This window comes from Oncorhynchus mykiss, chromosome 13 (assembly GCF_057628025.1).
Source record: "Oncorhynchus mykiss isolate SJ-2025 chromosome 13, ASM5762802v1, whole genome shotgun sequence".
NCBI lineage: Eukaryota > Metazoa > Chordata > Actinopteri > Salmoniformes > Salmonidae > Oncorhynchus > Oncorhynchus mykiss.
In genome coordinates this window covers 27,854,524-27,867,500 of record NC_143034.1, presented here as the reverse complement: position 1 = coordinate 27,867,500, position 12,977 = coordinate 27,854,524, and the positions used below count along the sequence as shown (strand labels likewise).

Here is a 12,977-nt window from a genome sequence, read left to right as displayed (position 1 = left end):
AATGTTTGTTTCATGTGCATGGATGCACCATCTACAGCATTCAGGTGAAGTCATGAGTTGTAAAGCGAACGGCGCCGTCTACCCGGCCTCGACAACTGTAATGACCACGGTGAAGAAGCCGAAGATGGAGCAGATTCAAGCAGACCATGAGTTGTTTCTACAGGCCTTTGAAAGTGAGTTTCATGACTTTTTACTTATATCAGGAAGTAACGATTTTAAGCCAGGTGGAAATCTTTGAAAATAACCAATTGAGTATAATTTGGATTTTGTTACTGTCGTCTACTTTTCTCATAACTAATATCAATGACACTGACTAATATGAGGCCTATCTCTGACTAAATTTGATTAGAAAGTGGGCCTGGAACCATAACATGCATAGGCTATATATCTGTGCGGCTCTGTAATACGTTACAGCTCTGTGAATACATTCATACCACAATTCTATTAAATTCTTACTAAAATCATAAATTATTGAGCAGGCTATGATTATTGTTATGATGTATTTGCAGAACCAACTCAAATCTACAGATTTCTCCGCACAAGGAACCTGATTGCAGTAAGCAAATATTACATCCATAATATACATATATACATAATGTACAGGTCCTTCAGAAAGTATTCACACCCCTTGACTTTTTCCATATTTTGTTATGTTACAGCCTGAATTGGATTACATTTTGATTGTGTGTCACTACTCTACATAAAATAATCCATCATGTCAAAGTGGAATTATGTTTTTAGAAATGTTAACAAAAAACTAACAAAAAAAGCTGAAATGTCTTAAGAGTCAGTAAGTATTCAACCCCATTGTTGTGGCAAGCCTAAAAAACTTCAGGATAATTTTTTTGCTTAACAGGTCAGATAATAAATTGCATGGAATAACTCTGTGTGCAATAGTGGTGTATAATGTGATTTTTTTTTTAATGACGACCCCACACATACAATTATCTGTAAGGTCCCTCGGTCGAGTAATGGATTTCAAGCACGTATTCAACCACAAAGACCAGGAAGGTTTTCCAATGCCTCGCAACGAACGGCACCTATTGGTAGATGAAGAAAAAAACATGTCAAAATCTGATATTGAATATCCCTTTTGGGCATAGTGAAGTTATTATTACACTTTGGATGGTGTATCAATACATTCAGTCACTACAAAGATACAGATGTCCTTCTTAACTCAGTTGCCAGAGAGGAAGGAAACCGTTCAGGGATTTCACCATGAGGCCAATGGGGACTTTAAAACAGTTCCAGAGTTTAACCTCTTAGATGTAATGGCAAAACTTTTATTTCCGCCTAAATAGACATACCCAAAAGGAGCTGCTATTCATGTGCAATTACATGATTCTGACATGCCAAAATGTGCTATATTTGGAAAGAAGACACCTGGGAGATTGAGGAAATGATCAGAAGATGGATAGGAGTTACATCGTTTAGAATACACAAGATCAAGCACACACAAAATAAAAATACAATTATTTTGAAAGTAATCTTTCATTGACAAGCTATAAGTGAATTATTGAGGCCCAGAGCTGGAAACACATCAGATGGCTCCCACAACATGTGAACAATATCAGAAGAAAAATGGGATTAATAGACCTAACAACTAGAAATGGGCAGATGTTTTAGTAAGTGGTGTTAGGTGTGGTCACCGGACATTTCCAGGTGTCCCTAAACTTCTTCAAAGTGGCATATGTCTGTAAATTAGATTATTCCAGTGCTATTACACATTTGCCATCCCTAAATGCTATTTGTTCAGTATAAAAACTATTTCTACCATATCAACCTCACTCAAACATTGTGGTGGTGTAATGTGGTATCCAGGTACATTCACGTGTCCTTTCAACCTCTCCAAATTGTCAGAATGTGGTAATTGCACTGTTTTTGCACACAGGGTGTGCCTAAAAGTTATTTTTCACTATAAAAACAACATTTCTACAACACCAACCCACCCCGGTGTCGGGGGACATACAGGGGATATCCAAGTGTTTTTTTTTCAACCTCTCCAAAGTGCCTGAACGTTTAGCCTAGACATGTCCAATGTATTGGACCCACATACAAATGAACTGTTTACAATAACAAAATAAAAGCAACAGATGTACATTCAAAAATAAATACAAATGTCTTATCAAACACAAAGTTGGTTACACACGTCTCTAAAAACGGTGCAAAAATAGAAATAAGCTGAACTATTTACATATTACATTAGTCTTCGTTTTACATCCCAGGTCTAGATGATTAGATTTCACTTTCAGCATAGCTTGTGCATGTCGTGATAGTCTTTGAAGCAGTCCATCTCTGCCAGGAAACAAAAAGCGAACTGGCATTTTGGACAGAAGATCTGGCATTTCACCCTTTTTCCTTCCAATGTGTTTTGTGCAATACTTGCAGTTCTTCCTTTTGTCTTTTGGCTTGTGTGTCGGATAGTGGTGCTCACCTTGAGTGGGGGGTCTTGTGATGGTTGCTTTGGGCCCCCAATTCAGCCATTTCCAACACCAGCTGAACTCGGAAGGCCAACTGGGAGGAAGGGTTTGACCTTTTTTTGCTTTGGACATCTGTCCACAGTGGTACATTTTTTTTTATCTTATTCCACTTCCTGGTCTTGTGGAGGACCTGGTAGTAGCCTATCAGAGCATCAGATAGGTTGACACCCCCCATGCTGGCACTGTAGTCCTTCACAGAATGGGAACGTTCTTCCCTTTTCACCCTCCTTGAGACATGGTTGTTATTGAATGCCTTATGCTGTGTGGTGAACATAGTTACTTCCCTAGTGTCCTTCCATTTTACAAAAAGCAGCTTGTTATTTCTGATCCAACGTATGGTCCCCCTCTCTGCTGTCTTTGTCATGTCGTTTACCTTGGTCTTGGGGAAATCGATTCTGTTAGGATGAATGGTGCCACAAGCCCCTATTTCTTTTTCAAGAGGTCTATGAAAAGTGGATGTAGAACCATCAGACGGGGTGATTGACATAGCGGGGGGGGGGGCGGGGGGGGGCTCCCAAACGTCATCATCTAAATCATCTGTATCCTATCTGTATATAAAGATATATATTGTTGTAAGACACACAGAATTACAGTTGACTAAATTTACAAAACAACATTACTGTGAAGGTAAAACAACATGCCTTTATCTGTGCAGTGACTCGCATAGGTGTGAAGCGTGCAGACACACAATGCAAACAGTAACACTTTGGAGACAAAGGCAGAGATGAGAACCACAAATAAACAATGGCCATGAGAGTTTAGTGGCCTTTCCTAAGGTACAAGGGTGAAACTTAGAACAGCAAACAGTGAACTAATATGAAACAGACAATAACAAAATGTAACATTTTGACTCTCGAGGCTAGTGATCAATAACAGTAGGTCACAGGGGCGGCAGGTAGACTAGTGGTTAGAGCGTTGGGCCAGTAACCGAAAGGTTGCTAGATTGAATCCCCAAACTGACAAGGTAAAAATCTGTCGTTCTGCCCCTGAACAAGGCAGTTAACACAATGTTCCTAGGCCGTCATTGTAAATGAGAATTTTTTTCTTAAGTGACTTGCCCTAGTTAAATAAAGGTTAAATAAAAAACAGGCAGACAAATAAGACATCCTCATGATCTGTGGAGTCCTGGCTTCCAGGTGTGTATAGACGTATTCGGCGTTTATTATGTTTATGCTTCACACCGCTAACTGCAATGGAGGTAGCAGCCATCTTGAAATGAGGTCATCAGCTTGGGTGCCCTTATACATGCGTATGCCCATATATGGGAATAAGCCATACTAATTTTAAGGCACAGGTCAATAGCCAAGATACTCGGCTTTCCGCAGACACCCTGCTTTTGCAGATAGGGGCTACCGTTCTCATACCAGACTGAATTGAATAAAACAAATCTAATAGACTTACCCAGAAAGACTCATAGTTGTAAGTGCTGTGTTTGTAACATGTATTGACTCAAGGGGTTTGAATACTTATCTATTCAAAATATATTGGTGTTTTATTTTCCATAAATGTGTTATTTTTTTTTTCTTTTTTTTTTCTCTCTGGCATTATTATATTATGTGTAGATCGTTGACCAAAAAATATTACATCCATTCCAAACCAATTTTGTAACACAACAAAATGTGGAAAAAGTCTAGGGGTGTGAATACTTTCTGAAGGCACTGTGTACATATAACAATAGATATATACATGTATTTTATTTTCTTTCTCATTTTCACAATGTCTGGTATATTAATGATTTACCTCCAAATGCTTCCATTTTAGCCAATATTCTTGCACAGGACTCTTACCTTCATGACCCACAGAAACACTCGAACAAATGCCAAAAGGTAACATATTGTTCTCTGATTGATCTGAAAGGGATCAGATGTTTTTTATATGGTAGACATTAATCAGAGATGGTATAAAGTAGAACCTCAAAGATAAGATCCTCAAACTTACAGACTGGACGGTAACCAAACGGTCAATATCAAACTGGGGCATGTATTAAATGCAAAAAACAACTTATGTAGGCTACACACAAGCGTACACCTTGCTTAGACGTGTAAATACACTCTATTTTCTATAAAGGTAGACGCGGTTGTCAAGATGATTTCAAAGTTACGGGCGGCCATTTTATGGACCTCCATTCCCAACGTGTTCATATCTTTGAGGTCCTACTGTCCCTTTTTATTTATTTATTTATTTATTTATTAGCTCATCAAAGTTAAAGCCACTTCTAAGGTCTTACTTTGTGCTGTGCTTGAACTTGTGTGCTCAGGAAAACGTTCAAGGTGGATGACATGCTGCTCAGAGTTGAGAAGATGAAGGGAGAGCAGGAATCTCACAGGTAAGAGTTAGGAGAAGTATTAGAAGTTTTAATGGTTTATAATAAGTTAAGTATTGAGTCATATAGTTATAGTTTTCTTTAAATTAATTTTATTTTAAGTGTTTTCACTTTATTTAGACAGTAAAGTAATCGGAGGTGGAGACTGGCAAGTAGGAGAGAAACAGTGGGAAGGGTGGGGAACCGTATATGTGACTTGTGCCTGGGAGTGTTACCACAGCTCTGCATCCTTTCTGACTGTATTACTGCCGTTTCTTCTAGCTTGTCCTCGCACCTGCAGCTTACCTTCACTGGATTCTTCCATAAGGATGGTATGCCCGTCAATACTCTCATGTTTGCGCCATGTTCAAATGCAATGTATTTGTAGGCCTTGTACCAATGTGTTGGTGTGATCTTTGTACAAAAACGGAAGAGACAAAAGGATGAAACATAAGACACTTCTTTCTTCTTTTTTTTCTCTCTCACTTTCTCCCTCTCACAGAAAAGCCATCTCAGAATTCAGAAAACGAACAAGGCTCGGTCTCTCTAGAGGTGCTACTTGTCAAAGTCTGCCATAAAAAACGAAAGGTAAAAACCAGGCTTCGTTTCGCTGTCGCGTTGTCTCAGTCAAGTAAAATTGGTTATAAACCAAACTCCTAACTCAACTCCTAGCTAAATCCTAACTTTTCTCCTGTAACGTTGTTTTCCATAGGATGTCAGCTGCCCGGTGAAGCAAGTGCCTACAGGTAAAAAGCAAGTGCCTTTAAATCCTGACTGCAGCAAACAAACCAAGCCCGGCTCCCTGCCCTCCCTGCTGGTGTCCAGTAACGAGTTTGAACCCAGCAACAGCCACATGGTCAAGTCCTACTCGCTCCTGTTCAGGGTCTTACGCACCGGGAGGAGGGACATGAATGGCCTTGTGAACGGCGAGGCCAACGAGAACATAGGCAAGTAGTTGCAAAAACACCCTCAGGGATGTTGGATGACTCACTAATATTGAATGTCTGTGTTTGTTTGGAGAGAAAACAGATTAGTTGAGGGAGACTACCTCTTGAAGGTAGTTGAGAGAATGCCAAGAGAGTGCAAAGCTGTCATCAAGGCAACGGGTGGCTACTTTTAAGAATATAAAATATATTTTGAATTGTTTAACACTTTTCTGGTTGCTACATGATTACATATGTGTTATTTCATAGTTTTGATGTCTTCACTATTATTTTACAGTGTAGAAAATAGTAAAAATGATGAAAAACCCTTGAATGAGTAGGTGTCCAAACTTTTGACTGGTACCAGTAGATAGATAGATAGATAGGTAGGTAGGTAGGTAGATATAAATAATATGGCGACCATTTTGTTTTGATGATGTGGCATTATTTTCATGAGGCAAATGTCTAATTTTTGTTTGTTTGGTGTCTTTGCATATTTAGATGTGACAGAGGTGCCCAGCAGAAAGAAGAGAAGCTCCACCCACAGAGAAGATGGAGAGAACACAGAGACATTTGTTGCACAGATGACCGTCTTTGACAAGAACAGGTAAACAACATACCATATATGGCAAAATGGTAGCCATTTATCCCCAGGTGGCAACTGTTATTACCAAGTTGCTGCTACACTTTGACCTCAAGGATATTTAGCCACTTGCAAGTGGCATTTTAAGGTGCTATAATATCTGAGCCCTATTTCTGAATTGAAATTACAACCACATATATTCTATAACTGTTCACACTCGATGTTAAATGCATTACTCAGAGCATCTAGTTAATAGGGGACCTCTGCCATGTGCAGGAGATTACAGCTGCTGGATGGGGAATATGAAGTGTCCATGCAAGGGATGGAGGACTGCCCCGTCAGCAAGAAACGAGCCACATGGGAAACCATTCTGGATGGGAAGGTGAGTGGGCCAAAGGCATGTGTGTGTGCCAACCTAGCAGGCTTTGGTTTCAGACCAGCACTAAAAACACCTGATTTTAATTACACTAATCAGTCTTGATAAGCAGTTGGTTAATTGAATCAGGTGTTGTTGTGCAGAGCTGAATCAGGTGTTGTTGTGCAGAGCTGAATCAGGTGTTGTTGTGCAGAACTGAATCAGGTGTTGTTGTGCAGAGCTGAAACAACAGCTTGCCCAATCAGTAGCTCTCCAGCACCAGGGTTGGGGACGACAAATATACTATCGATAGGACACTCCACATGGAAATGTGTGTATGATGGTACTGAGACAATGTTTCCGGCTCTGCTCCCACAGAGGCTGCCACCGTTCGAGACGTTCTCTCAGGGACCCACGCTGCAGTTCACTCTGCGCTGGACAGGCGATGCCAGCGACAAGTCCACAGCCCCCGTGGCCAAGCCCCTGGCCACACGCAACTCTGACGGATCCAGCCCCATGGAGAGCAGGCCCAGCACACTCAAATCTGCCCCCCTGGGTAAGAGACACAACACACTCAGTAGCAACTTGCTTGGCTTTTACCCTAAAGAAACAACACATTGTAACCTCCCATTTAGATTCACTCACACCAATTTCAGTATGCTGTTCTCTTGCCTTGACGTGACTCTAAATGTGTGTAGCTAAGGCTGGGTTTACACAGGCAGCCCAATTCTGATCGTTTTTTCATTCTTTGTTTTGACCAATCAGATCAGTTCTGAAAAATATCTGATGTAAAAAGATCTGATGTGATTGGTCAAATGGCCAACTAGTAGGGGGAAAAAAAATCAGAATTGGGCTGCCTGTGTAAACACAGCCTTGGTCACCATCCAACCAATACTAGAGCCATAAATATACTATGACTTTAACTTTATAATAAAATTGACCAGACCGATATGCAGCTGCATCACTAGCACAATACTGTCCCTAAAAATGGTTTGTGCTATCTAATAACCTCTGACTCCTTCATCTGTCCTTCCCCTCCCTGTTGTAGCTGTGAAGGCCTCTGTCAGCACAGACATCCAGATGAAGAAAGAACAGATCCTGTGTGAACCCAGGCAGAAACTGCGTATATTTTACCAGGTCTGTTTATGCACCAATATGAAATGTTTCACAGCGCTTTACACAGTAAGGGGGAAACTCGCCTCATCCATCACTAATGTGTAGCAAACGCCTGGTTATGATTATCCTGATACATCTCTAAGTACAGGGGAAGAGTAGCGTAATATACTTAAATGTAAAACAAAATATTGTTTGAGCATCACTCAGAATGGTTCAGTTATTAATAAACCAGTAATAAACTTCCATCTTTTTGTCCCTTGGCAGTTCCTGTACAACAACAACACGCGGCAGCAGACAGAGGCTAGAGATGACCTCCACTGTCCCTGGTGCACTCTGAACTGTAGGAAGCTTTACAGCCTGCTGAAACACCTCAAACAGTCCCACAGCCGCTTCATTTTCAATTACGTGGTGAGAGACTAGGGCTTTGTGTGTGTGTACAGGATTCCTATATTTGAATGTTTTCCTATTTCAGTATGCTTATCGGGAAGGACATTCAACAAGCACAGCACTTACACAAATGACTGATGATCAGCTGAGAGAATTTGATGATAACATTTTTTTTTTGTTAGACTTCAGTGTGACTGGACATTATTGATCATAGTCTGCTGCTGGAAAAACATGTGTTATGGCTTTACACCTCCTGCTATACTGCGGATAAAGAGTTACCTGTCTAACAGAACACAGAGGGTGTTCTTTAATGGAAGCCTCTCCAACATAATCCAGGTAGAATCAGGAATTCCCCAGGGCAGCTGTCTAGCCCCTTACTCTTTTTAATCTTTGAGTAAAGCCAGTGTGGCTATGTATGCAGATGACTCAACGCTATACAGGTCAGCTACTACAGCGACTGTGAAATGACTGCAACACTTAACAAAGCGCTGCAGTTAGTTTCAGAGTGGGTGGCAAGGAATAAGTTAGTCCTAAATATTTCAAAAAACTAAAAGCATTGTATTTGGGACAAATCATTCACTAAACCTCAACTAAATCTTGTAATAAATAATCTAGATAATTGAGGTGACTAAACTGCTTGGATTGGATTGTCGTGGTCAAAACATATTGATACAACAGTAGCTAATATGGGGAGAAGTCTGTCCATGATAAAGTGCTGCTCTACCTTAACAGCATTACCACAAAGAGGGAAAATTGCATTTGGCTCAGAACAGGGCAGCCCGGCTGGCCCTTAGATGTACACAGAGAGCAAACCTTAATAATACGCGTGTCAATCTCTCCTGGCTCAAATACTAATACAAATACTATTAACCTATGCTAATTTGGTATTTTGATGAACCCTATACAGGTCAAAAAAACAACAACAACAAAAACAGTTAAGAACAAAGAGATTTTAAAGCCATCTGCTACCAAGTACCTGGCATGCTAAATGTTGATTATTTGAGTTGTCAAGGATATTGAGAGTTATTGTTATTGAATTGATGTCCCCCTGTGTGTCTCCAGCCTCACCCTAAAGGTGCTAGGATAGACGTGTCCATCAATGAGTGCTACGACGGCTCCTACGTGGGCAACCCCCAGGACATCCACAGCCAGCCCGGCTTCGCTTTCAGCCGCAACGGCCCCGTCAAGAGGACTGCCGTGACACACGTACTGGTGTGCAGGTAAAGAAGGCGTCTCCTGTCTCCACTTTCACCTCACTGGCTCTCTCACCCTCAGTCAACCAGTAGCACGGATTGCGTGTCAGGATCAAAGCACTGAAATAAAAAAGATGAACTTGGCTACGGTCAGCCTCCGGGGTAATCATGTGAAAGGATTTTAGTTCTTGTATTTGCTGTAGGCTTAAAAAGTAAAACTGCAGTTTGGATTGGCTAACGTGTTTCATATATCCTCACTCGGATGGTACCATCACAGCCGTAGGGCTAGTTGAGAATGTGTACTATTTGTCCACTAGCTTGCCTGCGTGTGTGTACCTAACCACAGCCTCTGACCCCTAATGCACTGCTCCTGTCTTGTAGGCCCAAGCGGACGAAGCCCAGCCTGTCAGAGTTCCTGGAGTCTGAGGACGGGGAGCTGGAGCAGCAGAGGACCTACGTGAGCGGACACAACCGCCTGTACTTCCACAGTGACAGCTGCATGCCCCTCAGACCCCAGGAGATGGACGTGGACAGCGAGGACGAGAGAGACCCTGAGTGGCTGAGAGAGAAGACCGCCACGGTCAGTCCCTCCGCTCACACTGTCACTCAGTCCGAGATTATGTACAATGGAGTAGAACAGAAGAGAATTTTAAAAAACTAAAAAAACTTAACGACTGCCTGATGTTTATACAGAATGGCCCATATATTAACTTGAAATAGATGCATGTCAAATGAGTATCCCATTGATGTCAATGTATGAAAATCGAGCATCTCAAGATAGGATTACACCCTATATGAATCCAACAGACATGAGTGTCGGGCTTGAACTACAGCTGGGCTTTGCTTCCCTTATACTAAAATGTACCTTCTGGTTGTGTTGGTAGATTTTGGTCTTTTGCGTTGACTAATCTACGAGTGTTCCACCCACAGCAACTGGAGGAGTTCACAGACGTCAACGAGGGCGAGAAGGAGGTGATGAAGCTGTGGAACCTGCACGTCATGAAGCATGGGTATGTACCTAAAAGCTGTGGGTATGTATCTCTAATCACTAGCCTCTTACGGCACTATCGTAGATAACTTAGAAATACACATACAGCCACATCACCTTGAAGAGTTTACCTCTTAACATGTGCTATAGATGGTGTTTGAGTAAGGATAAAAACAGTCATCCTTGTGTTCCTGTAATTTAGAGATCCACATAAAGCCATGACACTTTGAGAGTTTACATCTAACATGTGATACAAATAAAATAGTATAATGTATTTAAAAAGTTGTCCTTAATCTGACTCATTCTGTCTCCAGTAAATCAGTATTCTAACCTCATTTCCCCCCGTTGTGTTCTGTTTCCTGTCCGTATCTAGCTTCATAGCCGACAACCAGATGAACCAGGCCAGCATGCAGTTCGTGGAGAAGTGCGGCGCTTACATCGCCCGCCGCAACCTCTGCCGCAACTTTCTGCTGCACCTGGTCAGCATGCACGACTTCAACCTGGTCTCCGTGGCCACCATCGACCGCGCCATGTCCCGCCTCCGCCGCATCCAGGAGGAGCTGCCCGACGCCGGGGCCGACGACCAGGCTGACCGGGCCCTCATGGAGGGCGCCTGCAATGGCACCGCAATCGCCTGCAGCTCTGGCGGGGGTGGTGGGACCAAGCACGGCAAGAGGACAAAAAGCTCCGTGACTGACTGATGAACTGATGGCATTTGGTGGCAGCAGTCGATCCGACCCATTCATTTTCATTTTTATAACGGTCACCCTTGGTGCTTAGCTAGGTGGGAGGAAGACGTCAATGGCGGATTGTCTTGTATTGACTCAAGACATACAAATATAGCTACACACACACAACACAGGCATATGAAGACTCACTATAATGTGAGGTTTTACCAAGTCATTATGCACCGTAGCCAGTTTAGTGATTCTTGGTGGTTTCGGGGGTGTGTAGAAACTGGGGGGATCACTTGAAAGGTATTGTTATCATGGTTTGACTGCCTTTTGTTATCACGTTGTAATCAGAAACTGTATTGAGTGGATATACAGTAAGTCATGCATTTTTGGTAACATTGTCACTCCTGATGATCTGTATCCCATAACCCTGTCTGTTTGGCTCTAATGATCCTTTTAGTTGACTATTGTTTTAGCACTTGGTAAAAATGTGTATTAGTGAATTGTTTTAAACTTGAGTTGAATTACCATTTTTATTTTATTCTGCGCAACTGCATCAATTGTCAGATTCACCCCGTCTGTCTTGAATCCCCCTGAAACCTTATCAGGATTGTATTTGTTTTGTATTTGTTTGGCTTTGATGTGTGTTGTTTCTCATGTTTCTGTTGATACTATCTTGAGTAATGGAGGATCCGTGGACTCTGATATTTTCCACACGACCGGATGCTACTCTCTGCGTCCATAGCTTGAGGATATTAAGCCAAGATGAACCACAAACTGCCAGCACACTCACCCTTTTATGTAGACTGCTTAGCTCTTCTACAGGGGTGTGTTCACTAGGAACCAAGCGGAAGCAAACTGGACAAACCGGGGAGGGACCTACCTGCATTTGTCCAATAGGGAATTCTTCTTTTTGTTGCAAAAATGTTTTCTGTTGCGAGATGTTTTGCCACGGTTTGCTACTATGTGCACTAACGAATACACCCCAGAAAACAGGACAACCACCTATGGATGTTTTTATGACATGCTGGAACCTGTATTATGGTTAACTAGGCTTGAGGCACATTGGGAACTCAAGCTGTTTTTGATGTTCATTTATCTTCATAAACGGGTGAGATAGGAAGTGTTGGACAACACTCCTTACAGACACTTTGTATACATTGTAATAATGTCAATATCTAGCTATATCCCATTGTGAACCTGATTATCACTGATTATGGACATGTAGGATTTTTCTTCAGAGGCAATATGCTGTTTGTTCATTGGAAATGGGTCCTAGTTGATACGTGTCTATCCTACTATTAGGCTCTGTTTAAATGCCAAAGGGGGTGATTTTCAGTAAGTCTCTCAGTTCTGTGTACATTTTTTGTTTGTTGCTGCATCATTTCAAAACGTTAAATGACGAGCGGTGTATAAGCCTTAGCTGTGTTTTTGCGTTGTGTGAGTGCACAAATTGAACAAAAGCCGTAGTTTTGGTGCTTCGTTGGACACCTTTCCCCTCAACTCCACGGACCAGTCTTTTACTTCCTTGTACCTTTATGCACGTTTTTGATCGGCTGGATATAAGGGTAGAAAACAATCATTTCACCATATTGTCAAACCACCGTTGGAAGTCGTGAACTATGTTATAAACTTTGGAAATGGGGATTTTATATTTAAAATAAAATACATTTGACCTTGTCAGTTTTCTTTATTCAACTGATATCAACAGTCATGAAAATGAGAATATTTGAATATGTTCAGAAAATGTAGGTTAGCCTACTACCAAAGATTTTGTAATTAAAATAAAACCCTTTTTATATAAATTCTGCAACTACAGTGCATAGGGGTGGGACCAAATATTCGTGACGTGACACTCAAATTACTATTTGATTGGTTGATCTGGGTTTGGCGCGTCTATTTGAACATACGGAAGCGGTAAGTTACACAATATCGAAACATTTCGCTGCGTGTGCTGATTTTTGTTGAGTGAAAAG

General features: G+C 41.5%; 1 protein-coding gene across 4 annotated transcripts in view; it reads left to right on the top strand.

The window, feature by feature from the left end:
* The window catches only part of suz12b (SUZ12 polycomb repressive complex 2 subunit b), a 13,470-nt gene extending 789 nt beyond the window's left edge, over positions 1 to 12,681 (top strand). The window contains exons 2-17 of one of the 4 annotated variants that reach the window (XM_090195911.1): positions 38 to 173; positions 510 to 556; positions 4,242 to 4,306; positions 4,738 to 4,806; positions 5,065 to 5,114; positions 5,285 to 5,370; positions 5,495 to 5,729; positions 6,207 to 6,312; positions 6,565 to 6,670; positions 7,022 to 7,199; positions 7,692 to 7,780; positions 8,024 to 8,167; positions 9,209 to 9,366; positions 9,721 to 9,919; positions 10,270 to 10,349; positions 10,701 to 12,681. In XM_090195911.1, coding sequence (XP_090052037.1) covers positions 53 to 173; positions 510 to 556; positions 4,242 to 4,306; positions 4,738 to 4,806; positions 5,065 to 5,114; positions 5,285 to 5,370; positions 5,495 to 5,729; positions 6,207 to 6,312; positions 6,565 to 6,670; positions 7,022 to 7,199; positions 7,692 to 7,780; positions 8,024 to 8,167; positions 9,209 to 9,366; positions 9,721 to 9,919; positions 10,270 to 10,349; positions 10,701 to 11,028 — 2,061 coding nt within the window. In that variant the 5' untranslated portion in view covers positions 38 to 52 and the 3' untranslated portion in view covers positions 11,029 to 12,681. Of the gene's footprint in view, positions 1 to 22; positions 174 to 509; positions 557 to 4,241; positions 4,307 to 4,737; positions 4,807 to 5,064; positions 5,115 to 5,284; positions 5,371 to 5,494; positions 5,730 to 6,206; positions 6,313 to 6,564; positions 6,671 to 7,021; positions 7,200 to 7,691; positions 7,781 to 8,023; positions 8,168 to 9,208; positions 9,367 to 9,720; positions 9,920 to 10,269; positions 10,371 to 10,700 lie in introns of those variants that run through there. The other 3 variants (XM_021557024.3, XM_021557023.3, XM_090195909.1) reach the window with 3 other exon arrangements.
* Positions 12,682 to 12,977: the final 296 nt, after the last annotated feature.